General features: G+C 47.6%; 1 protein-coding gene across 1 annotated transcript in view; it reads right to left on the bottom strand.

Annotated features, from left to right (window-relative positions):
- Positions 1-22,734, bottom strand: part of LOC134929667 (neural-cadherin-like) — a 236,307-nt gene that overhangs the window by 50,560 nt on the left and 163,013 nt on the right. Inside the window, exon 27 of the mRNA XM_063925248.1 lies at positions 8,841-9,021. Coding sequence (XP_063781318.1) covers positions 8,841-9,021 — 181 coding nt within the window. The remainder of the gene's footprint in view (positions 1-8,840; positions 9,022-22,734) is intronic.

Genomic DNA, 22,734 nt, shown 5'->3' with positions numbered 1-22,734 from the left:
TTAGGGTTGGTAAAAGGGGTTTCAATCTATCTGCTAAGATCTTGGTCATGATTTTATAATCTAAATTGAGGAGTGAGATAGGACGGTAGGAACCTGGATCGGAGAGGTCCCTTCCTGGTTTCGGCAGTAGTCTTAAGAGCGCTCTGTTAAAATAGATGGGAAGTGCGTTAGTGAAGAGAATTGTGTTATAAACTTTAGTCAAAATTGGTACAATGTGATCTGCCAGTAATTTGTAGTAATCCGCCGTGAGGCCATCTGGGCCTGGCGCTTTTCCCCTTTTAAGATGTGCTATACCGTCCCTTACTTCTTGCTGTGATATCTCAGAAATCAGGGTTAGGCTTTTATCTGTAGTCAACTGTGGCAGTGCTAGGTTTTCCCAAAACTCAGTTTCCTGGACTGTGTCAGAGTACGGGGCCGAGTATAGTTTTTGATAATAGTCAAGTAATACTTGCGCTATCTGTGCATTATCCGTGGTAAGCCCACCACTAGTTGTTTTTAGCGGATGGATTATGGAGGGGGGGCGGGTACCCTGGAGCATGTTTGATAGGAGCTTGCCCGACTTATTTCCAAATTTGTGGAATTTAGCATCTCTGGAAAAGGAGTAAGACATCTCCATCTTAATGAATACCTGTTCATGAATTAATTTGGCCTTTTGATAAGCGGATCTATTTTGTGGGGTGGGTTTGGCTGCAAATGAGAGGAACGTCCTAGAGACCAGATCGTGTGCTTCTAAATATTGTTTAGTTAGTTGCTTTTTAATTGTAGAAGAGTGTGAGATAATCTCACCCCTTATAGTAGCTTTGGAAGCCTGCCAGAAGATGATGGGGTGTGTTTGTTTAGTGTCTGCGTTATGTGTGTCATAAGTAGCCCATGCATTTAGAACCGCCTGCTTCAGCTTGGAGGAGGTTGCCAATGTGGATGGGCATCTCCAGTTAATATAGCTGCCCTTATCCCGTGAGAGTTGGATTTGAATCCAGATCAATGCGTGATCTGATAAATGTATTGGCTCCATATCAGCTATGAGCGTGGTTGATAAGAGTTTGGTGGAAACTAATATATAGTCAATACGTGACATTGTATGCTTGGCAGCAGATAGGCATGTAAAATTTCTGTCCGTGGGGTGTAATATACGCCACAGATCTAGTAGTAGCAGTTGTCGTGCTAATTCTGGGACCCCCAGAGTGGGCAGTTTTCTTCTTCCAGTGCGCGGTTGTTGTCTATCTAGGTGTATGTTTGAGATCAGGTTAAAGTCACCTCCTAGCAAAACAAACATATGTAGACGTGGAGTAAGGATGGTTATGATGTGTTCGAAAAACTTTCTTTCATAAATATTAGGAGCGTATACATTCATACAATAAAATAGCTGATGTTCAATCTTTAAAGTGCAAGAGACATATCTGCCAAGGGGGTCCGAAATTACATCAGACACCTCCACAGGAAAGTGTCGTCTCGCCAGTATAGCCACCCCTCTTGCTTTGGAATTATAGGAGGCCGAGGCGAGCACCACCCATCCTAGCATATTTAGTTTAAGGGTTTCAGGTGGGGTAAGGTGGGTTTCCTGTATATATACTAGGTCAAAACGTAATTTACGGAGATAGATTAAAATGCGTTTCCGTTTTTGGGGCGAGTTTATGCCACCTACATTCCAGCAGCCTAGTTTAAGTGTCTGTGTCATCTAGAAAAAGGAGTGGCGTGACATAACCCCACAGGCAGTATTCTAAGGACATTTTCAGGCAGCGTAAGAGGTGTGGGAGGGGGAGGTGGTGGGCGGGGGGGGAGGCTAACTGGGGACAAAAAAAACCAACTAACAAATCTACATATAAGCATTCCTAATGAGGAATTCTCCTCAACAAAACTGTTAGAAGATAAGATCCGTGCTCCTATACCGGAAGCACTATATCATGTGCACTCCTAGGCCGGGGCGCCTCACGTGAACATCATGTGGAGCCTGCCAGCCTAATGCACTGGGCTCCTAATTAGAGCCTTAGGTCATAGAGGGGGGTGGTGGGGTAGGGGGGGGGAGATAAGCAAAGTGCACTTCAGGCAATATACTTAGCACGATAAGCATTAATAATTGTACAGATAACATAAATCTAATGGTAAATCAGTGATCTGCGGAAAGAAGACAACTCATAATCATACATTTCATTCACATTCAGACATGTGTGATCTTGAGCGAGCATTCTCAGCATATTCCTGGAGATAAGCCTTTGCGTCAGCTGGGCTTAGGAAGTCCAAGAAGGATGACCCATCATAGATACGCAGGCGTGCCGGGTAAAGAAGTGCAAATTTACATCCGTCTTGCACTAGTTGCGAGCAGATAGGAGCGAAATCCTTTCTCGCCTTGGATAACTCCGCAGAGTAGTCCTGGAAAATGAGAATCTTGTTTCCATTCCATGTCAGATCTCTGCATCTGCGTGATGCTGTCCAGAGCAATTCTTTGTGTAGATAATTAAGGCTTTTAAAAATAACAGCGCGTGGACGCGCTCCCTCTTGTTGGCGCTGCGGCCCCAGTCTGTGTGCTCTTTCTATTATTAAATCCTGGCATCTGTCAGCTACTTTGAGCAAAGATGGCAAGGTGATTCGGATAAAATCAAAGAGCGCTTGACCTTTGACCTCCTCAGGTAGACCTACAATTCTTAGATTTTGCCTGCGTGAACGATTCTCCAAATCCTGTACCTTATTGTGCAGCTGATGTATTTCATTTGCCTGTGCAGAGACTCGTTGTTTTAAAGAGCTGACGTCTGCAAAATTCTCCCCCAATCTATGTTCGGTATCTAGAACTCTCTGTGAGAGTGATGCCAGTTGCTGATTAATTTGAGCAGTCTGTGCTTTCAGAAGGGGATCAATAGCCAGTCTAACTGCCTGCACCATTTCCCCATAAGTAACAGGACGGTCCATATGTGGGATCACCCTGTCTGTTGTATCTGATAGTGTAGGGGAGCGGGGGGGAGACTCACCCTCTGAGAAGTGCTGTGCTTCGATCCCGGGAGAGCGGACACGCTGAGGCAGGGTGGCAGGAGAGGAGCACGCTGTGACTGTGCTGGCGTCCGGCGCCATCTTGGAATCCGCCCGGCGCTTCTCCTTGTCCTTAGCTCCGCGGTTCTTGGAGGACGGCATGGCGGTAAGATACTTGTCCATGTACTGGACTCTTCCCCTAATAATCGGTGGTGGCTGGCAGTGTTATGGAGGCGGCTAGCGCCGTGAAATCGGTAGTGAGGGGGCCCGGACAGCGGAGCTGAAGTGATCAGCAGCCGTTCATGCCGCTGCCGGAACCGGAAGTCCGCATATCATTTTAATCAGCAGAAGCTGCTGATGCCCCTAGGCATACCAGATGCCCTAGGCAATTGCCTAGTTTGCCTATACCTAGGGCCGGCTCTGCGCTGGAGATAAAGTACCAGCCAATCGGCTCCTAACTGCTATGTCACAGGCTGGGTTTGAAAAATGACAGTTAGGAGCTGGTTGGGTGGTACTTTATCTCTAGCGACTTTATCTCCATCCAAGGCTTAGTAAATAGACCCCTTAGTTTGATATATATAGTTGTGCTTATAAGTTTACATACCCTAGCAGAATTTGTGATTTTCTGGCCATTTGTCAGAGAATATGAATGATAACTTACAAACTTTTCTTTCACTCATGGTTAGTGGTTGGGTGAAGCCATTTATTGTCAAACAACTGTTTTTACTCTTTTTAAATCATAATGACAACAGAAACTACCCAAATGACCCTGATCAAAAGTTTACATACCCCAGTTCTTAAATAACGTGTATTGCCCCCTTTAACATAATTTTATGTATCGAACATACTAGGTAGGGGAGCACCAAGCATTACAGTATGTACATCATTTTGCCCTCCTAACTTAAAAATGTGCCCTCCCTGTGATCAGCACCCTGCCCTAAAAAGTGAACACTATCATGTGTAGTTGGCACTGCTGGGCGGCATGTCATGTGTAGCTGGCACTGCTGCGGGGCATGTTATGTGTAACTGACACTGCAGCGGGGCATGTCATGTGTAACTGACACTGCTGCGGGGCATATCATGTCTATCTGGCACTGCACATTATGTGTATCTGGCACTATACTGGAGACATTGTGTGTAAGGAACACTACTGTGGCTGTTATGTGTAAGGCTGCTAATTGTGTGCGTAGAGGGGGTGTGAAAATATATTTATAGTTTGATTATATGAAGTTATGAGGCCACGCCCACTTTTCCAGGAGCGCGCGCGCATAGGGGTTAGGGATGGGGGGGGCGCTCTTAAATTTTCTCGCTCAGGGTGCTAGTAGGCCTGGAGCTGGCCCTGATAGCAATATGTGTGAGATGCACAGAATGGAAACCACACAGCAGCTATAGGCACACACAGTCACATGTACAATGCAGAAATTATCACATATAACAATAAAACTGCACTGGACTAGTAATACTACATATATATAGTGTGACAGAGACAGCATTTATCCATGTGAAAGTAATGTGGAAGATCCAGACCAGGTTTTGGAAGCAGTAGCAGAATCCCAGGTGTGTGAACAGCAGCACCTGGGATTTCCTGATATAAGGGTTTCCAGGGCAGAGTCACCTTGCTCTTGATGGTGGAATAGCTATCTAAGTGATAGGTCGGGTTGTGTGGGTTAGACTAGGGACCACTGGAGCCTATCAAGAGTCTGCCATGCTGAGAGTGCCTGTATGCTACTGCCTGTAATACCGACTGCATATAGGGGGTCATTCCGAGTTGATCGCTCGCTAGCTGTTTTTAGCAGCCGTGCAAACGCTATGCCACCGCCCACTGGGAGTGTATTTTAGCTTAGCAGAAGTGCGAACGAAAGGATCGCACAGCGGCTACAAAATAAGTTTGTGCAGTTTTAGAGTAGCTTCAGACCTACTCACCGCTTGCGATCACTTCAGACTGTTCAGTTCCTGTTTTGACGTCACGAACACGCCCTGCGTTCACCCAGCCACGCCTGCGTTTTTCCTAGCACGCCTGCATTTTTCTGAACACTCCCTGAAAACGGTCAGTTCACACCCAGAAACGCCCACTTCATGTCAATCACTCTGCGGCCAGCAGTGCGACTGAAAAGTTTCGCTAGACCTTGTGTGAAACTACATCGGCCGTTGTGAAAGTACGACGCGCATGCGCATTGCGACGCATACACATACGCATGCGCAGAAGTGCCGTTTTTTTGCATCATCGCTGCGCAACGAACATTTTCAGCTAGCGATCAACTCGGAATGACCCCTATGGATTTAACTTGCTATGTGGTGACTTGGTGTTTAAAATAAACACAGAAAGTGTTCATCTGGCGAATGCGAGCAAGGACACGGTGTATAGCAGAAACTGTTGGTAAGCATACCGGTGTTTAAACTGCAAGTTTTCCCTTTTCTTTTCTTCCTTTCTGGTTATGCAGTGCAAGTGGCAGCCTTAAAGGGCCATAGCATTATAGGCAGACTGTTTGCTGTTAGGTGTTAAATAGCCAGCAAAACAGGTGGGTGTCGGCTTGGACTGTTTGATAAGCCTGGCATATTATATTAAACTTCCTAGATTTGTCCTTAAAGGGGCCACGCAGGGCAATATGGAGGAGTTACTAAAACAATTTAATGAACTTGAGGCTGGGCAACAAACCCAGATTCAGATATTACATGAGGGGTAACAAACCCAGGCTGAAAGACAAACTCTAATTCAAATGTTGTGCAATGAGTTAAAAGCGCTTAAAAAAATCTGAGCCAGAGCGGGAAAGGCTACTAAAGCTCACCCCAGCGGATGATATAGAGGCATTCCTTTGCACGTTTGAGCGCACGGCCACGTGGGTGGGATGGCCTGCGGAGCAATGGTCTGACAGGCTGGCTCCCTGTTTAACAGGGGAGGCACAGCGGAACGTATGTGGCTGAGGCACGCTCCTATCCTGGCCTGAAAAAGGCTATACTGGATAGGAGTGGAGTGACGGGGCCCAGCAAAGCCCAAGAATTCCATGACTGGCGGCTGGAGGGCTCTGAGCCTCCCAGGATTGAGCTGGCCAAACTAGCCCGACTGGCAAGGGCCTGGTTGTAGCCGGTTAAAAACTCTGCAGTACAGATTGTGGAAGTAGTCGCACTGGACCAGGCTATGCAGGTGTTAGACCGCTTGGTGCAGCAGTGGGCCCTTCAGGCTGACCCCCAGACATTTGAGGAGTTGGCGGTGGTGATTGATGCTGGGAAAGCTGAATGAAGCCAGGTCAGGATACGAGCCACCACCTAAACCCAGAACTCAGGTCCCAGTAGTTAAACCAAAGGCCCTTGGTGTGCTTTGAGTGTGGCGAGCCTGGTGATGTGCGGCGGGACTGCCCGAAACAGGGCGAGCCGATGGATTGCAGTGCAGGGAAAATGGTGCGGCCGTTGGTCAGCATGGTGGCGGCGGGGGTATCCCAAGCAGAGTCCTCTCTGTTCCGGGTGCAGGTACAGGTGGAAAACCAGGAGGTTTGGGCCCTGGTGGATACCGGCAGTGAGCTCACCATTGTTGCGGCCAATGTGGTTCCTCCGGGAGCTGACAAGGTCCAGCCTCCTGTCAGGGTGTTGTGCGTCCATGGCGATGTGGAGGAGTGCCCACGTGTCTACTTACCCCTGACCGTTCAAGGTCGGTCGTTAAATGTGGTAGTGGCAGTGACCTCCAGACCCCAGTATCCGCTGATCCTGGGCCGGGACTTTCCATTGCTGCAGGAGTTGGCTACCTCGCATGCTACCAACAAACCGTCAACCACCGAAACAACTCAGAAACCAGAGACTACCAAAGTTTAGCATCCGGGAGAGAGGCTACCAGTCCCAAACCACCCCAAGAGACTGAGTCCGAGGCCCATTGGAACCCAGTTGGTGAGAAGATATCACTGCAGGACTTTGGGAGAGATCAACGCGATGACAGCAACTTGGTACACGCCTTTGAGACTGTTAAAATAGTTAACGGCAGGGTTGTTGATGCTTTACCATCCGAGGGTGTACCATATTTTGTTTTGAAAAATGATTTGCTATATCGTGTCACTACTTTACAAGGGAAAAAGGTAGATCAGCTCTTGGTTCCCCAGAAACTGGGTGCGGTTGGTGTTAGAAGCTGCCCATACGCATTTGTGGGGGGATCCGGTCTGAAGATCAACACTGTCTAGGTCAACAATGTTTAGGTCGACCACTATAGGTCGACAGGGTCTGAAGGTCGACAGGGTTTCTAAGTTGACATGTGCTAGGTCGACAGGTCAAAAGGTCGACATGAGTTTTAAAAAAAAATAATATTTTTTTGAACTTAATGATCCACGTGGACTACGACTGGAACGGTAATCTGACCTTGCCTGAAGCATGGCGAGCGAAGTGGGCCATGAGAGGGGACACGGTGCACTAATTGGGCTTCCCGGTCACTGTACGGAGAAAAAGACACCCAAAAAAAATGAAAAACTTATGTCGACCTTTTGACCTGTCGACCTAGCACATGTCGACCTAGAAACCATGTCGACCTTCAGACCCTGTCGACCTATAGTGGTCGACCTAAACATTGTCGACCTAGACACTGTCGATTTGTGGGGTGGCCATCTAGGGGAGGAGAAAACACTCCCAACGCATCCAGTTAAGGTTCTTTTGGCCCGGCATCTATGCTTCCATTAAGAGGTATTGTCAGGAATGCCCAGTCAGCCAGAGGACAGCCCCTCGGCCAGAGTTTAGAGCTCCACTGTTACCCCTCCCTATCATTTCCGTATCTTTTGAGCGGATTGGTATGGATCTGATAGGGCCAGTGGAAAAATCTGCTCGAGAGCACCAGTACATATTGGTGGTAGTTGAATATGCCACCAGGTACCCAGAGGCTATACCCCTGCGCAATACGAAATCTGGCACTATTGCCAGAGAACTACTAACCATGTATACCCGCTTAGGAATACCGAAAGAGGTCTTAACGGACCAAGTACACCTTTATCACTTTCTTATGCCTTCTTCAGGTTAATACCTCTGCCCCTGAGTTCCTGCTGAAAAATAGCACTGCTGATGACAACCCGCTTGGCAATTTCACTGGAAACTTGTGATAGGGACATCAATGATTGCTGTGTAAAATGTGCATCTTTTTCAGTGCATTGGACCATACTTGTCAGGATCAACAAATGTAAGTATGCATTGTAACCTCATATTGGAACTAAAGACCATGAAAAAAAGAAGGAGCCATATGGCACAAAAATATAATTTCCCATGCATTAGCTTTTGTTAATCATTATATATTTTGGAATTATGACCTTGTGTGACCCAACTAGACATCTTTAAGGATATAGGTGGTCATTCCGAGTTGTTCGCTCGTTGACGATTTTCGCTATGCTGCGATTTGTTGCTAACTGCGCATGCGCATGGTACGCAGAGCGCATGCGCTAAGTTATTTAACACAAAACTTAGTAGATTTTCAGTCGCACTGCTGATCGGTAAATGATTGACAGGAAAGGGGTGTTTCTGGGCGGAAACTGGCCGTTTTCAGGGAGTGTGCTAAAAAACGCAGGCGTGCCAGGTAAAAACGCAGGAGTGTCTGGAGAAACGGGGGAGTGGCTGGCCGAACGCAAGGCGTGTTTGTGACGTCAAACCAGGAACTAAACGGACTGAGCTGATCGCAATCTGTGAGTAGGTCTGGAGCTACTCAGAAACTGCAAGAAAATATTTAGTAGCAATTCTGCTACTCTTTCGTTTGCAATTCTGCTATGCTAAGATACACTCCCAGAGGGCGGCGGCCTAGCGTTTGCAATGCTGCTAAAAGCAGCTAGCGAGCGAACAACTCGGAATGAGGGCCATAGAACTAAAGAAGCACTGTAACTAATGAGGGAATGTTGTATGTGTGAGACTATAGGAACTCATTTCCTTACCTGAATCACAGTGCTCCCCATAGTAACCGGGATGACAGTCACATTTAGCAGAATTCCATTCACCTATACAGAATCCATGACCTCCACAAGGGGGCGATCCAGTGACACCGCACAGCTCATCTGTTATAGCACATCCGGCAGCACTGTTTACTGACTCCACAGGCTGCTCCAAGTCATAGACCTCAGGAAAAGGCAAACAACTGAATACAAAACAACTGAACAGCATAAAGCCACAGCGCTACAGATACAAAACACAACGCCATTGCCACCTAGACTAGTGCTTCTCCGACTCAGTCCTCAAGACACGCTAATAGTCCAGATTTCAATTATATCCATGCTTCAGCACAGGTAACTTAATTAGTTGTGCTCAAGCATGAATCATTAATCATTTGTGCTCAAGCATGAATATTCTTAAAACCTGGACTGTGTCTTGAGAACAGAGTTTGACCTAGATTATAATAGTGTGTCTTGATACCTGTGTGTCTTGAGAACTGTGTTTGGGAAAGACAACCAGGTTATAATAGGCTTTTGGTTACCTACCAGTAAATCCTTTTCTCGTAATCCGTAGGGGATGCTGGGGTCCACATTAGTACCATGGGGTACAGACGGGTCCACCAGGAGCCATTGGCACTTTAAGAGTTTGAGAGTGTGGGCTGGCTCCTCCCTCTATGCCCCTCCTACCAGACTCAGTCTAGAAACTGTGCCAGAGGAGACAGATTTAACTAGAGATGAGCGGGTTCGGTTCCTCGGAATCCGAACCTGCCCGAACTTCAGGTTTTTTTACACGGATCCGAGCGACTCGGATCTTCCCGCCTTGCTCGGTTAACCCGAGCGCGCCCGAATGTCATCATGACGCTGTCGGATTCTCGCGAGGCTCGGATTCTATCGCGAGACTCGGATTCTATATAAGGAGCCGCGCGTCGCCGCCATTTTACACGTGCATTGAGATTGATAGTGAGAGGACGTGGCTGGCGTCCTCTCCGTTTAGAGAAGAAATAGATAGGAGAGTGAGAGTGAGACAGTGACACTTCATTTACTGGAGCTTAGGAGGAGTACTCAGACAGAGAGTGCAGAATTTTGCTGATAGTATTAGTTAGTTATAGTGACAGAGTGAGACAGTGACACTTCATTTACTGGAGCTTAGGAGGAGTACTCAGACAGAGAGTGCAGAATTTTGCTGATAGTATTAGTTAGTTATACTAGTGACTGACCAGTGACCACCAGTGCAGTTTTATATTATTTAATATAATCCGTTCTCTGCCTGAAAAAACGATACACAGTGACTCAGTCACATACCATATCTGTGCTCAGCCCAGTGTGCTGCATCATCTATGTATAATATCTGACTGTGCTCACACAGCTTAATTGTGGGGGAGACTGGGGAGCAGTTAGGTTATAGCAGGAGCCAGGAGTACATATTAAAATTAAACAGTGCACACTTTTTTTCTGCAGGAGTGCCACTGCCAGTGCCAGTGTGACTGACCAGTGACCTGACCACCAGTATAGTATACTATATTGTATTGTGATTGACTGTCTGCCTGTAAAAGTTAAACACACGTCGTGTGACTTGTGTGGTGTTTTTTTATTCTATAAAATAAAAAACTCATTCTGCTGACAGACAGTGTCCAGCAGGTCCGTCATTATATAATATATACCTGTCCGGCTGCAGTAGTGATATATATATATTTTTTATATCATTATTTATCATCCAGTCGCAGCAGACACAGTACGGTAGTCCACGGCTGTAGCTACCTCTGTGTCGGCACTCGGCAGTCCGTCCATAATTGTATACCACCTACCCGTGGTTTTTTTTTTCTTTCTTCTTTATACATACTACATCTCATTATCATCCAGTCTATATTAGCAGCAGACACAGTACAGTACGGTAGTCCACAGCTGTAGCTACCTCTGTGTCGGTACTCGGCAGTCCGTCCATAATTGTATACCACCTACCCGTGGTTTTTTTTTTCTTTCTTCTTTATACATACTACATCTCATTATCATCCAGTCTATATTAGCAGCAGACACAGTACAGTACGGTAGTCCACGGCTGTAGCTACCTCTGTGTCGGCACTCGGCAGTCCGTCCATAATTGTATACCACCTACCCGTGGTTTTTTTTTTCTTTCTTCTTTATACATACTACATCTCATTATCAACCAGTCTATATTAGCAGCAGACACAGTACGGTAGTCCACGGCTGTAGCTACCTCTGTGTCGGCACTCGGCAGTCCGTCCATAATTGTATACCACCTACCCGTGGTTTTTTTTTTCTTTCTTCTTTATACATACTACATCTCATTATCATCCAGTCTATATTAGCAGCAGACACAGTACAGTACGGTAGTCCACGGCTGTAGCTACCTCTGTGTCGGCACTCGGCAGTCCATCCATAATTGTATACCACCTACCCGTGTTTTTTTTTTCCTTTCTTCTTTATACATACTACATCTCATTATCATCCAGTCTATATTAGCAGCAGACACAGTACAGTACGGTAGTCCACGGCTGTAGCTACCTCTGTGTCGGCACTCGGCAGTCCGTCCAGAATTGTATACCACCTACCCGTGGTTTTTTTTTTCTTTCTTCTTTATACATACTACATCTCATTATCATCCAGTCTATATTAGCAGCAGACACAGTACAGTACGGTAGTCCACGGCTGTAGCTACCTCTGTGTCGGCACTCGGCAGTCCATCCATAATTGTATACCACCTACCCGTGGTTTTTTTTTTCTTTCTTCTTTATACATACTACATCTCATTATCATCCAGTCTATATTAGCCGCAGACACAGTACAGTACGGTAGTCCACGGCTGTAGCGGCACTCGGCAGTCCATCCATAATTGTATACTAGTATCCATCCATCTCCATTGTTTACCTGAGGTGCCTTTTAGTTGTGCCTATTAAAATATGGAGAACAAAAATGTTGAGGTTCCAAAATTAGGGAAAGATCAAGATCCACTTCCACCTCGTGCTGAAGCTGCTGCCACTAGTCATGGCCGAGACGATGAAATGCCAGCAACGTCGTCTGCCAAGGCCGATGCCCAATGGCATAGTACAGAGCATGTCAAATCCAAAACACCAAATATCAGTAAAAAAAGGACTCCAAAACCTAAAATAAAATTGTCGGAGGAGAAGCGTAAACTTGCCAATATGCCATTTACCACACGGAGTGGCAAGGAACGGCTGAGGCCCTGGCCTATGTTCATGGCTAGTGGTTCAGCTTCACATGAGGATGGAGGCACTCAGCCTCTCGCTAGAAAAATGAAAAGACTCAAGCTGGCAAAGGCAGTAGCACCGCAAAGAACTGTGCGTTCTTCGAAATCCCAAATCCACAAGGAGAGTCCAATTGTGTCGGTTGCGATGCCTGACCTTCCCAACACTGGACGTGAAGAGCATGCGCCTTCCACCATTTGCACGCCCCCTGCAAGTGCTGGAAGGAGCACCCGCAGTCCAGTTCCTGATAGTCAGATTGAAGATGTCAGTGTTGAAGTACACCAGGATGAGGAGGATATGGGTGTTGCTGGCGCTGGGGAGGAAATTGACCAGGAGGATTCTGATGGTGAGGTGGTTTGTTTAAGTCAGGCACCCGGGGAGACACCTGTTGTCCGTGGGAGGAATATGGCCGTTGACATGCCTGGTGAAAATACCAAAAAAATCAGCTCTTCGGTGTGGAAGTATTTCACCAGAAATGCGGACAACATTTGTCAAGCCGTGTGTTCCCTTTGTCAAGCTGTAATAAGTAGGGGTAAGGACGTTAACCACCTCGGAACATCCTCCCTTATACGTCACCTGCAGCGCATTCATAATAAGTCAGTGACAAGTTCAAAAACTTTGGCCGACAGCGGAAGCAGTCCACTGACCAGTAAATCCCTTCCTCTTGTAACCAAGCTCACGCAAACCACCCCACCAACTCCCTCAGTGTCAATTTCCTCCTTCCCCAGGAATGCCAATAGTCCTGCAGGCCATGTCACTGGCAATTCTGATGATTCCTCTTCTGCCTGGGATTCCTCCGATGCATCCTTGCGTGTAACGCCTACTGCTGCTGGCGCTGCTGTTGTTGCTGCTGGGAGTCGATGGTCATCCCAGAGGGGAAGTCGTAAGACCACTTTTACTACTTCTACCAAGCAATTGACTGTCCAACAGTCCTTTGCGAGGAAGATGAAATATCACAGCAGTCATCCTACTGCAAAGCGGATAACTGAGGCCTTGGCATCCTGGGTGGTGAGAAACGTGGTTCCGGTATCCATCATTACTGCAGAGCCAACTAGAGACTTGTTGGAGGTACTGTGTCCCCGGTACCAAATACCATCTAGGTTCCATTTCTCTAGGCAGGCGATACCGAAAATGTACACAGACCTCAGAAAAAGAGTCACCAGTGTCCTAAAAAATGCAGCTGTACCCAATGTCCACTTAACCACGGACATGTGGACAAGTGGAGCAGGGCAGGGTCAGGACTATATGACTGTGACAGCCCACTGGGTAGATGTATGGACTCCCGCCGCAAGAACAGCAGCGGCGGCACCAGTAGCAGCATCTCGCAAACGCCAACTCTTTCCTAGGCAGGCTACGCTTTGTATCACCGCTTTCCAGAATACGCACACAGCTAAAAACCTCTTACGGCAACTGAGGAAGATCATCGCAGAATGGCTTACCCCAATTGGACTCTCCTGTGGATTTGTGGCATCGGACAACGCCAGCAATATTGTGTGTGCATTAAATATGGGCAAATTCCAGCACGTCCCATGTTTTGCACATACCTTGAATTTGGTGGTGCAGAATTTTTAAAAAAACGAGAGGGGCGTGCAAGAGATGCTGTCGGTGGCCAGAAGAATTGCGGGACACTTTCGGCGTACAGGCACCACGTACAGAAGACTGGAGCACCACCAAAAACTACTGAACCTGCCCTGCCATCATCTGAAGCAAGAAGTGGTAACGAGGTGGAATTCAACCCTCTATATGCTTCAGAGGTTGGAGGAGCAGCAAAAGGCCATTCAAGCCTATACAATTGAGCACGATATAGGAGGTGGAATGCACCTGTCTCAAGTGCAGTGGAGAATGATTTCAACGTTGTGCAAGGTTCTGATGCCCTTTGAACTTGCCACACGTGAAGTCAGTTCAGACACTGCCAGCCTGAGTCAGGTCATTCCCCTCATCAGGCTTTTGCAGAAGAAGCTGGAGACATTGAAGGAGGAGCTAACACGGAGCGATTCCGCTAGGCATGTGGGACTTGTGGATGGAGCCTTTAATTCGCTTAACAAGGATTCACGGGTGGTCAATCTGTTGAAATCAGAGCACTACATTTTGGCCACCGTGCTCGATCCTAGATTTAAAACCTACCTTGGATCTCTCTTTCCGGCAGACACAAGTCTGCTGGGGTTGAAAGACCTGCTGGTGAGAAAATTGTCAAGTCAAGCGGAACGCGACCTGTCAACATCTCCTCCTTCACATTCTCCCGCAACTGGGGGTGCGAGGAAAAGGCTCAGAATTCCGAGCCCACCCGCTGGCGGTGATGCAGGGCAGTCTGGAGCGACTGCTGATGCTGACATCTGGTCCGGACTGAAGGACCTGACAACGATTACGGACATGTCGTCTACTGTCACTGCATATGATTCTCTCAACATTCAAAGAATGGTGGAGGATTATATGAGTGACCGCATCCAAGTAGGCACGTCACACAGTCCGTACTTATACTGGCAGGAAAAAGAGGCAATTTGGAGGCCCTTGCACAAACTGGCTTTATTCTACCTAAGTTGCCCTCCCACAAGTGTGTACTCCGAAAGAGTGTTTAGTGCCGCCGCTCACCTTGTCAGCAATCGGCGTACGAGGTTACATCCAGAAAATGTGGAGAAGATGATGTTCATTAAAATGAATTATAATCAATTCCTCCGCGGAGACATTGACCAGCAGCAATTGCCTCCACAAAGTACACAGGGAGCTGAGATGGTGGATTCCAGTGGGGACGAATTGATAATCTGTGAGGAGGGGGATGTACACGGTGATATATCGGAGGATGATGATGAGGTGGACATCTTGCCTCTGTAGAGCCAGTTTGTGCAAGGAGAGATTAATTGCTTCTTTTTTGGGGGGGGTCCAAACCAACCCGTCATATCAGTCACAGTCGTGTGGCAGACCCTGTCACTGAAATGATGGGTTGGTTAAAGTGTGCATGTCCTGTTTTGTTTATACAACATAAGGGTGGGTGGGAGGGCCCAAGGACAATTCCATCTTGCACCTCTTTTTTCTTTTATTTTTCTTTGCGTCATGTGCTGTTTGGGGAGGGTTTTTTGGAAGGGCCATCCTGCGTGACACTGCAGTGCCACTCCTAGATGGGCCCGGTGTTTGTGTCGGCCACTAGGGTCGCTTATCTTACTCACACAGTCAGCTACCTCATTGCGCCTCTTTTTTTCTTTGCGTCATGTGCTGTTTGGGGAGGGTTTTTTGGAAGGGCCATCCTGCGTGACACTGCAGTGCCACTCCTAGATGGGCCCGGTGTTTGTGTCGGCCACTAGGGTCGCTTATCTTACTCACACAGTCAGCTACCTCATTGCGCCTCTTTTTTTCTTTGCGTCATGTGCTGTTTGGGGAGGGTTTTTTGGAAGGGCCATCCTGCGTGACACTGCAGTGCCACTCCTAGATGGGCCCGGTGTTTGTGTCGGCCACTAGGGTCGCTTATCTTACTCACACAGTCAGCTACCTCATTGCGCCTCTTTTTTTCTTTGCGTCATGTGCTGTTTGGGGAGGGTTTTTTGGAAGGGCCATCCTGCGTGACACTGCAGTGCCACTCCTAGATGGGCCCGGTGTTTGTGTCGGCCACTAGGGTCGCTTATCTTACTCACACAGTCAGCTACCTCATTGCGCCTCTTTTTTTCTTTGCGTCATGTGCTGTTTGGGGAGGGTTTTTTGGAAGGGCCATCCTGCGTGACACTGCAGTGCCACTCCTAGATGGGCCCGGTGTTTGTGTCGGCCACTAGGGTCGCTTATCTTACTCACACAGTCAGCTACCTCATTGCGCCTCTTTTTTTCTTTGCGTCATGTGCTGTTTGGGGAGGGTTTTTTGGAAGGGCCATCCTGCGTGACACTGCAGTGCCACTCCTAGATGGGCCCGGTGTTTGTGTCGGCCACTAGGGTCGCTTATCTTACTCACACAGTCAGCTACCTCATTGCGCCTCTTTTTTTCTTTGCGTCATGTGCTGTTTGGGGAGGGTTTTTTGGAAGGGACATCCTGCGTGACACTGCAGTGCCACTCCTAGATGGGCCCGGTGTTTGTGTCGGCCACTAGGGTCGCTTATCTTACTCACACAGTCAGCTACCTCATTGCGCCTTTTTTTTTCTTTGCGTCATGTGCTGTTTGGGGAGGGTTTTTTGGAAGGGACATCCTGCGTGACACTGCAGTGCCACTCCTAGATGGGCCCGGTGTTTGTGTCGGCCACTAGGGTCGCTTATCTTACTCACACAGTCAGCTACCTCATTGCGCCTCTTTTTTTCTTTGCGTCATGTGCTGTTTGGGGAGGGTTTTTTGGAAGGGCCATCCTGCGTGACACTGCAGTGCCACTCCTAGATGGGCCCGGTGTTTGTGTCGGCCACTAGGGTCGCTTATCTTACTCACACAGTCAGCTACCTCATTGCGCCTCTTTTTTTCTTTGCGTCATGTGCTGTTTGGGGAGGGTTTTTTGGAAGGGACATCCTGCGTGACACTGCAGTGCCACTCCTAGATGGGCCCGGTGTTTGTGTCGGCCACTAGGGTCGCTTATCTTACTCACACAGTCAGCTACCTCATTGCGCCTCTTTTTTTCTTTGCGTCATGTGCTGTTTGGGGAGGGTTTTTTGGAAGGGCCATCCTGCGTGACACTGCAGTGCCACTCCTAGATGGGCCCGGTGTTTGTGTCGGCCACTAGGGTCGCTTATCTTACTCACAGTCAGCTACCTCATTGCGCCTCTTTTTTTCTTTGCGTCATGTGCTGTTTGGGGAGGGTTTTTTGGAAGGGCCATCCTGCGTGACACTGCAGTGCCACTCCTAGATGGGCCCGGTGTTTGTGTCGGCCACTAGGGTCGCTTATCTTACTCACACAGTCAGCTACCTCATTGCGCCTCTTTTTTTCTTTGCGTCATGTGCTGTTTGGGGAGGGTTTTTTGGAAGGGACATCCTGCGTGACACTGCAGTGCCACTCCTAGATGGGCCCGGTGTTTGTGTCGGCCACTAGGGTCGCTTATCTTACTCACACAGCGACCTCGGTGCAAATTTTAGGACTAAAAATAATATTGTGAGGTGTGAGGTATTCAGAATAGACTGAAAATGAGTGGAAATTATGGTTTTTGAGGTTAATAATACTTTGGGATCAAAATGACCCCCAAATTCTATGATTTAAGCTGTTTTTTAGGGTTTTTTGAAAAAAACACCCGAATCCAAAACACACCCGAATCCGACAAAAAAAATTCGGTGAGGTTTTGCCAAAACGCGGTCGAACCCAAAACACGGCCGCGGAACCGAACCCAAAACCAAAACACAAAACCCGAAAAATTTCCGGCGCTCATCTCTAGATTTAACACAGATAGTGGTGAGATTCACACCAGCTCACACATACAAGGCACATCAAGCTAACTAGCTTGAAAACCTCAGTAACTGATGAAACATTACTTACCAAGTAACAATACAGTACATAACTAAACCAAGTTGTACTGAAGCATAAAACGGGTGCAGGAAAACGAAGTGCTGGGCGGGCACCCAGCATCCTCTAAGGACTACGAGAAAAAGATTTACTGGTAGGTAATCAAAATCCTATTTTCTCTTACGTACTAGAGGATGCTGGGGTCCACCTTAGTACCATGAGGATGTACCAAAGCTCCCAGAATGGAAGGGAGAGCGTGGAGGCTCCTGCAAAACTGATTGACTGAACTTCAGATCATCAGAGGCCAAAGTATCAAACTTGTAAAACTTTGCAAACGTGTTCGACCCAGACCAAGTTGCAGCTCCTCAAAGTTGCAATGCCAAGACACCCCGGGCAGCCGCCCAGGAAGACCCCACCTTACGAGTAGTGTGGGCCTTAACAGATTTTGGACACGGCAATCCTGCCGTAGAATAAGCGTGCTGGATAGTGAACCTAATCCAGCGAGAGATCATTTGCTTAGAAGCAGGACACCCAATTTTCTTGGGATCATATAGGACAAACAGAGAGTCCGATTTTCTGTGACGAGAAGTTCTCTTCACATATATCTTCAGAGCCCTCACAACATCCAAGGACTTTGATGTAATTGAGGAGTCAGTAGCCACTGGCACCACAATAGGTTAGTTGATGTGAAATGCCGACACAACCTTCGGAAGAAACTGCTGACGTGTCCGGAGCTCAGCTCTATCTACGTGGAAGCTCAAGTAAGGGCTTTTACAGGATAAAACCCCAAATTCAGACACACATCTAGCAGAGGCTAAGGCCAACAACGTGACAGCCTTCCATGTTAGAAATTTGACCTCAACCTCCTGTAGAGGCTCAAACCAATCCGACTGGAGGAACTGTAACACCACATTAAGATCCCAAGGCGCCGGCGGTACAAAGGGAGGTTGGATGTGCAGAACTCCCTTCAAAAAAGTCTGAACCTCAGGGAGGGCAGCGAATTGCTTCTGGAAGAAAATGGATAGGGCCGGAATCTGGACCTTCACAGATCCCAACCTCAGGCCCATATCCACACCTGCTTGCAGAAAGAGGAGAAAACGTCCGAGTTGAAACTCCACCGTAGGAAAATTCTTGGATCACACCAAGAGACATATTTCTTCCAAATACGATGGTAATGTTTAGATGTTACCCCTTTCCTAGCCTGTATAAGGGTAGGAATGACCTTCTTCGGAATGCCCTTCCGAGCAAGTATCAGGTGCTCAACTTCCATGCCATCAAACGTAGCCGTGGTAAGTCTTGATAGGCGAACGGCCCCTGCTGCAGCAGGTGCTCCCGAAGAGGAAGAGGCCTCGGCTCTTCCTGCAAGAGATTCAGAAGGTCCGCGTACCACGCTCGCCTTGGCCAGTCTGGAGCAATGAGGATCCCTCGACCTGGAACAATAGCGTTGGAGCTTCTTGTTGAGACGAGAGGCCATCAAGTCTATTTGGGGTAACCCCCAAAGGTCTGTTATTTCCTTGAACACCTCCGGATGGAGATCATGTCTGCTGAGGAAGTCTGCTTCCTAGTTGTCCACTCCCGGAATGAAGATTGCTTAGAGCGCCAATGCGTGTCTTTCTGCCCAGAAGATGATTCTTGTCACCTCCGACATTGCAGCTCTGCTCTTCGTTCCGCCTTGTCGGTTTATGTAGGCTACTGTCGTTACATTGTCCGACTGCACTTGAATGGCCCGATTTCTTAGTAGATGGACAGCCTGAAGAAGAACGTTGTAGACGGCTTAGTTCCAGGATGTTGATGGGCAGGCCAGCTTCCAGACTTGACCACCTTCCTTGGGATGTTACTCCTTGAGTGACTGCTCCCCAGCCCCGAAGGCTCGCATCCGTGGTTAGAAGGACCCATTCCTGAATCCTGAACCTGCGGCCCTCCAGAAGGTGAGGTAATTGTAGCCACCAGAGGAGCGAAATCCTGGCCTTCGGCGACAGACGTATTCTCTGGCGCATGTGGAGATGAGATCCTGACCACTTGTCCAGGAGATCCAGTTGGAAGGCCCGAGCATGGAACCTCCTGTACTGGAGAGCCTCATAAGAGGCCACCATCTTTCCCAACAGGCGAATGCATTGATGAACCGACACCCGGGCTGGCTTCAGGACATCCCGGACCATAGCTTGTATCACCAACGCCTTTTCCTGTGGAAGAAACACCCTCTGCACTTCTGTGTCTAGGATCATTCCCAGAAAGGACAACCTCTGGGTTGGTTCCAAATGTGACTTTGGAAGGTTCAGAATCCAACCGTGGATTTTGAGGAGGCGGGTTGTGAGAACAATGGACTGCAGCAGCTTCTCCTTGGACTATGCCTTTATCAGCAGATCGTCCAGATATGGAATGATGTTCACCCCTTGTTTGCGGAGGAGAACCATCATCTCTGCCATCACCTTGGTAAACACCCTCGGTGCTGTGGAGAGGCCCGAATGGCAGGGCCTGGAACTGGAAATTACAGTCCAGTAATGCGAACTGGAGGTAAGCCTGATATGGCAGCCAGATCGGAATGTGGAGGTACCCATCCTTGATATCAAGGGATACCAGGAATTCCCCCTCTTCCAGACCTGATATCACCGCCCTGAGAGACTCCATCTTGAACTTGAACTCCTTTAGAAAGGGGTTCAATGATTTTAGGTTCAGAATGGGCCTGACCGAACCATCTGGTTTCGGTACCACGAAAAAGGTCCGAATAGTAACCTGCGGTTTGTGAATGAGGAGGAACTGGCACAATGACCTGTGCCTCCACCAACTTCTGGACAGCTTCTTGTAGGACAGTAGTGTCTGCCAGCAGAGCTGGCAAGCCTGATTTGAAAAAATGATGAGGAGGGAGACTTTGAAATTCCAGCCTGTACCCCTGGGATCCAGGCCGGACAATACCCAGACGTGACTGAATTGTCTGAGTCTCACTCCCACTGGCCCCACCTCCAGGCAGTGCGGTCCACCGTCATGCGGAGGACTTTGGCGTACCTGAAGCAGGCTTTTGTTCCTGGGAACCTGCAGCTGCAGGTTTCTTGGACTTAACTCGACCTCCCCTAAAGAAGGTATTGGACGGTCTGGCATTTCTAGGCTTGTTAGGCCGAAAGGACTGTGTTGCTGATGAAGAGAAGCATTTCTTCGGAGCAGGTGCAGCTGAGGGAAGAAACGGAGACTTACCCGCTGTAGCCGTGGATATCCACGCGTCTAAAGCTTCCTCAAAGAGAGCCTGACCTGTGTAGGGTAGGGTCTCCACACTTTTCCTGGATTCCGCGTCGGCCGACCACTGGCGCAGCCACAGTCCCCGACGAGCTGAAACAGACATGGAAGAGATTCCCGCAGCCATGGAACCCAGGTCTTTCATGGATTCTACCATAAAACCTGCTGAATCGTGAATGTTGCGTAAAAATAATTCAACATCACCCTTATCCATCGTATCCAAATCCTCTAGTAAGGTAGCCGACCACTTTACTATAGCCTTTGCAATCCATGCACTAGGAATAGTGGGACGTAATAGGTCCCTGAAGCAGTGTACATTGATTTAAGTGTGTTATCAATTTTTCGATCAGCCGGCTCCTTTAAGGCGGTAGATCCTGGAACAGGTAAAACCACCTTCATTGAGAGTCTGGACACAGATGCGTCAACAATCGGCGGGTTTTCACATTTTTTCCTATCCTCCTCAGGGAAAGGAAACGCCACCTGTACCCTTTTAGGAATCTGGAATTTTTTCTCTGGGTTTTCCCATGCTTTCTCAAATATAGCATTCAATTCCTTTGACGCAGGGAAGGTTAGCGAGGCTTTTTTATTTTCAGTGAAAAAAGCCTCCTCAACCTGCGCAGGTCTGGTATATTTAATATTCAACACATCCCTGATAGCCTCTATCATCAATTGCACCCCCTTTGCAAGAGATGCAGACCCCCGCAATACATCCCCATCACCGTCTGTTAGGGTGCATCAAACGCCCCATGAATTTTTTAAAGTAAGAAAAATGATTTGTCCCCATGCTACATTTTTTAGAATTGTTAAGGATATATTGCATACAAATTTTGAAGAATCTGAGATGATATTTATGTGGCCCACCATGCCCCTGAAGATTAAAGATTTCTATTTATTTTAAATGCAATAACACTTGTTTTCACTTCTCTGATACAAGGACTTAAAACAATTTAGTACGTTAATGATAAAGTGATTTATTCATTGTTAACAACTAAACAAAGAGATATAAGCAGAATTAGTGACGGAACAGTGAACAACATGTTACAGTTGGCTTATTACAAAGTTGTGAATATTGGTTTGTGAATTCTGATAAGCATCAGATTCTTTCCATTCACCAATGTCTTTCGTAAGAAAATCACTGTTTAGCTGAAGAATGTTAAACATAAACCATGAATCTGTTCCAACCAGATCAGCAAGAGTAGTAGTTGAAGATAGGTTAACTGCTTGAGGAAATCTTGGTTTGCCAAAGAATGTTCCAAAGCGTTTTTGTGGAAGGCTAACTTCTGGATCTGGTTAAATAGTTTGCAATCTGTCAGAGATATATCTTTTCAGCTCTTCTCTTACTTGGTTGCTGAAAAGTGCTAGAGGGATCATTTCTTCAGTGAGATACCAGTGATGGAGCTTGAATGCATGAATGGCACTCTTAGAGATCTGTGGATTTTTGGGTGTGGAGGTGGACCACCTGAGTCAAATCGTACATAAATTGCACAGTTGTTTCTATGCTTAAAAGGAACATTTTAAGAATAGGGACAGCAAGCATTCCAAATGTGGGGGCGTTTGATGCACCCTACCGTCTGTGGTGTCAGAATCGATATCCGTGTCATCCTGCGTGACATGTACAAGTGCACGTTTGTGGGGGTGTATAGCGGAGCATCCCGAGGTACCAGAAACAGGCCATACTGCCAAAGAGTTCTGTAATACCTGGGTTGCAGATTCATTACTTGCTACCCTGTCAGAAATCTGAGAAATCCAAGATTTGATAGTGGGAAAACCACTCAGGCTCCCTTGCTGGTATCTGTGCTAAACCAGTGCTGTACTGATTACATGGAATGGGATCATCCTGGGAGGACAAATCCTCTGCAGCATAATACACAGTGTCCCTGGACATAGCTAAAGGAGACCACCAAACACTCCACACACACACAGGGGAGGGCAGACAGGGGAGGGCTGCCAAGAATGGCAAAAGAGACACAGAGATTGGAGCCAACCCACACACAGCGCTTTTTTACCAAAGGGAGACCCCTTTTCAGCGCTGACTGTGTACCTTAATAGGATACA

This window comes from Pseudophryne corroboree, chromosome 5 (genome assembly GCF_028390025.1).
Source record: "Pseudophryne corroboree isolate aPseCor3 chromosome 5, aPseCor3.hap2, whole genome shotgun sequence".
NCBI classification, from domain to species: domain Eukaryota; kingdom Metazoa; phylum Chordata; class Amphibia; order Anura; family Myobatrachidae; genus Pseudophryne; species Pseudophryne corroboree.
This window is presented reverse-complemented; position numbering and strand designations above follow the sequence as displayed.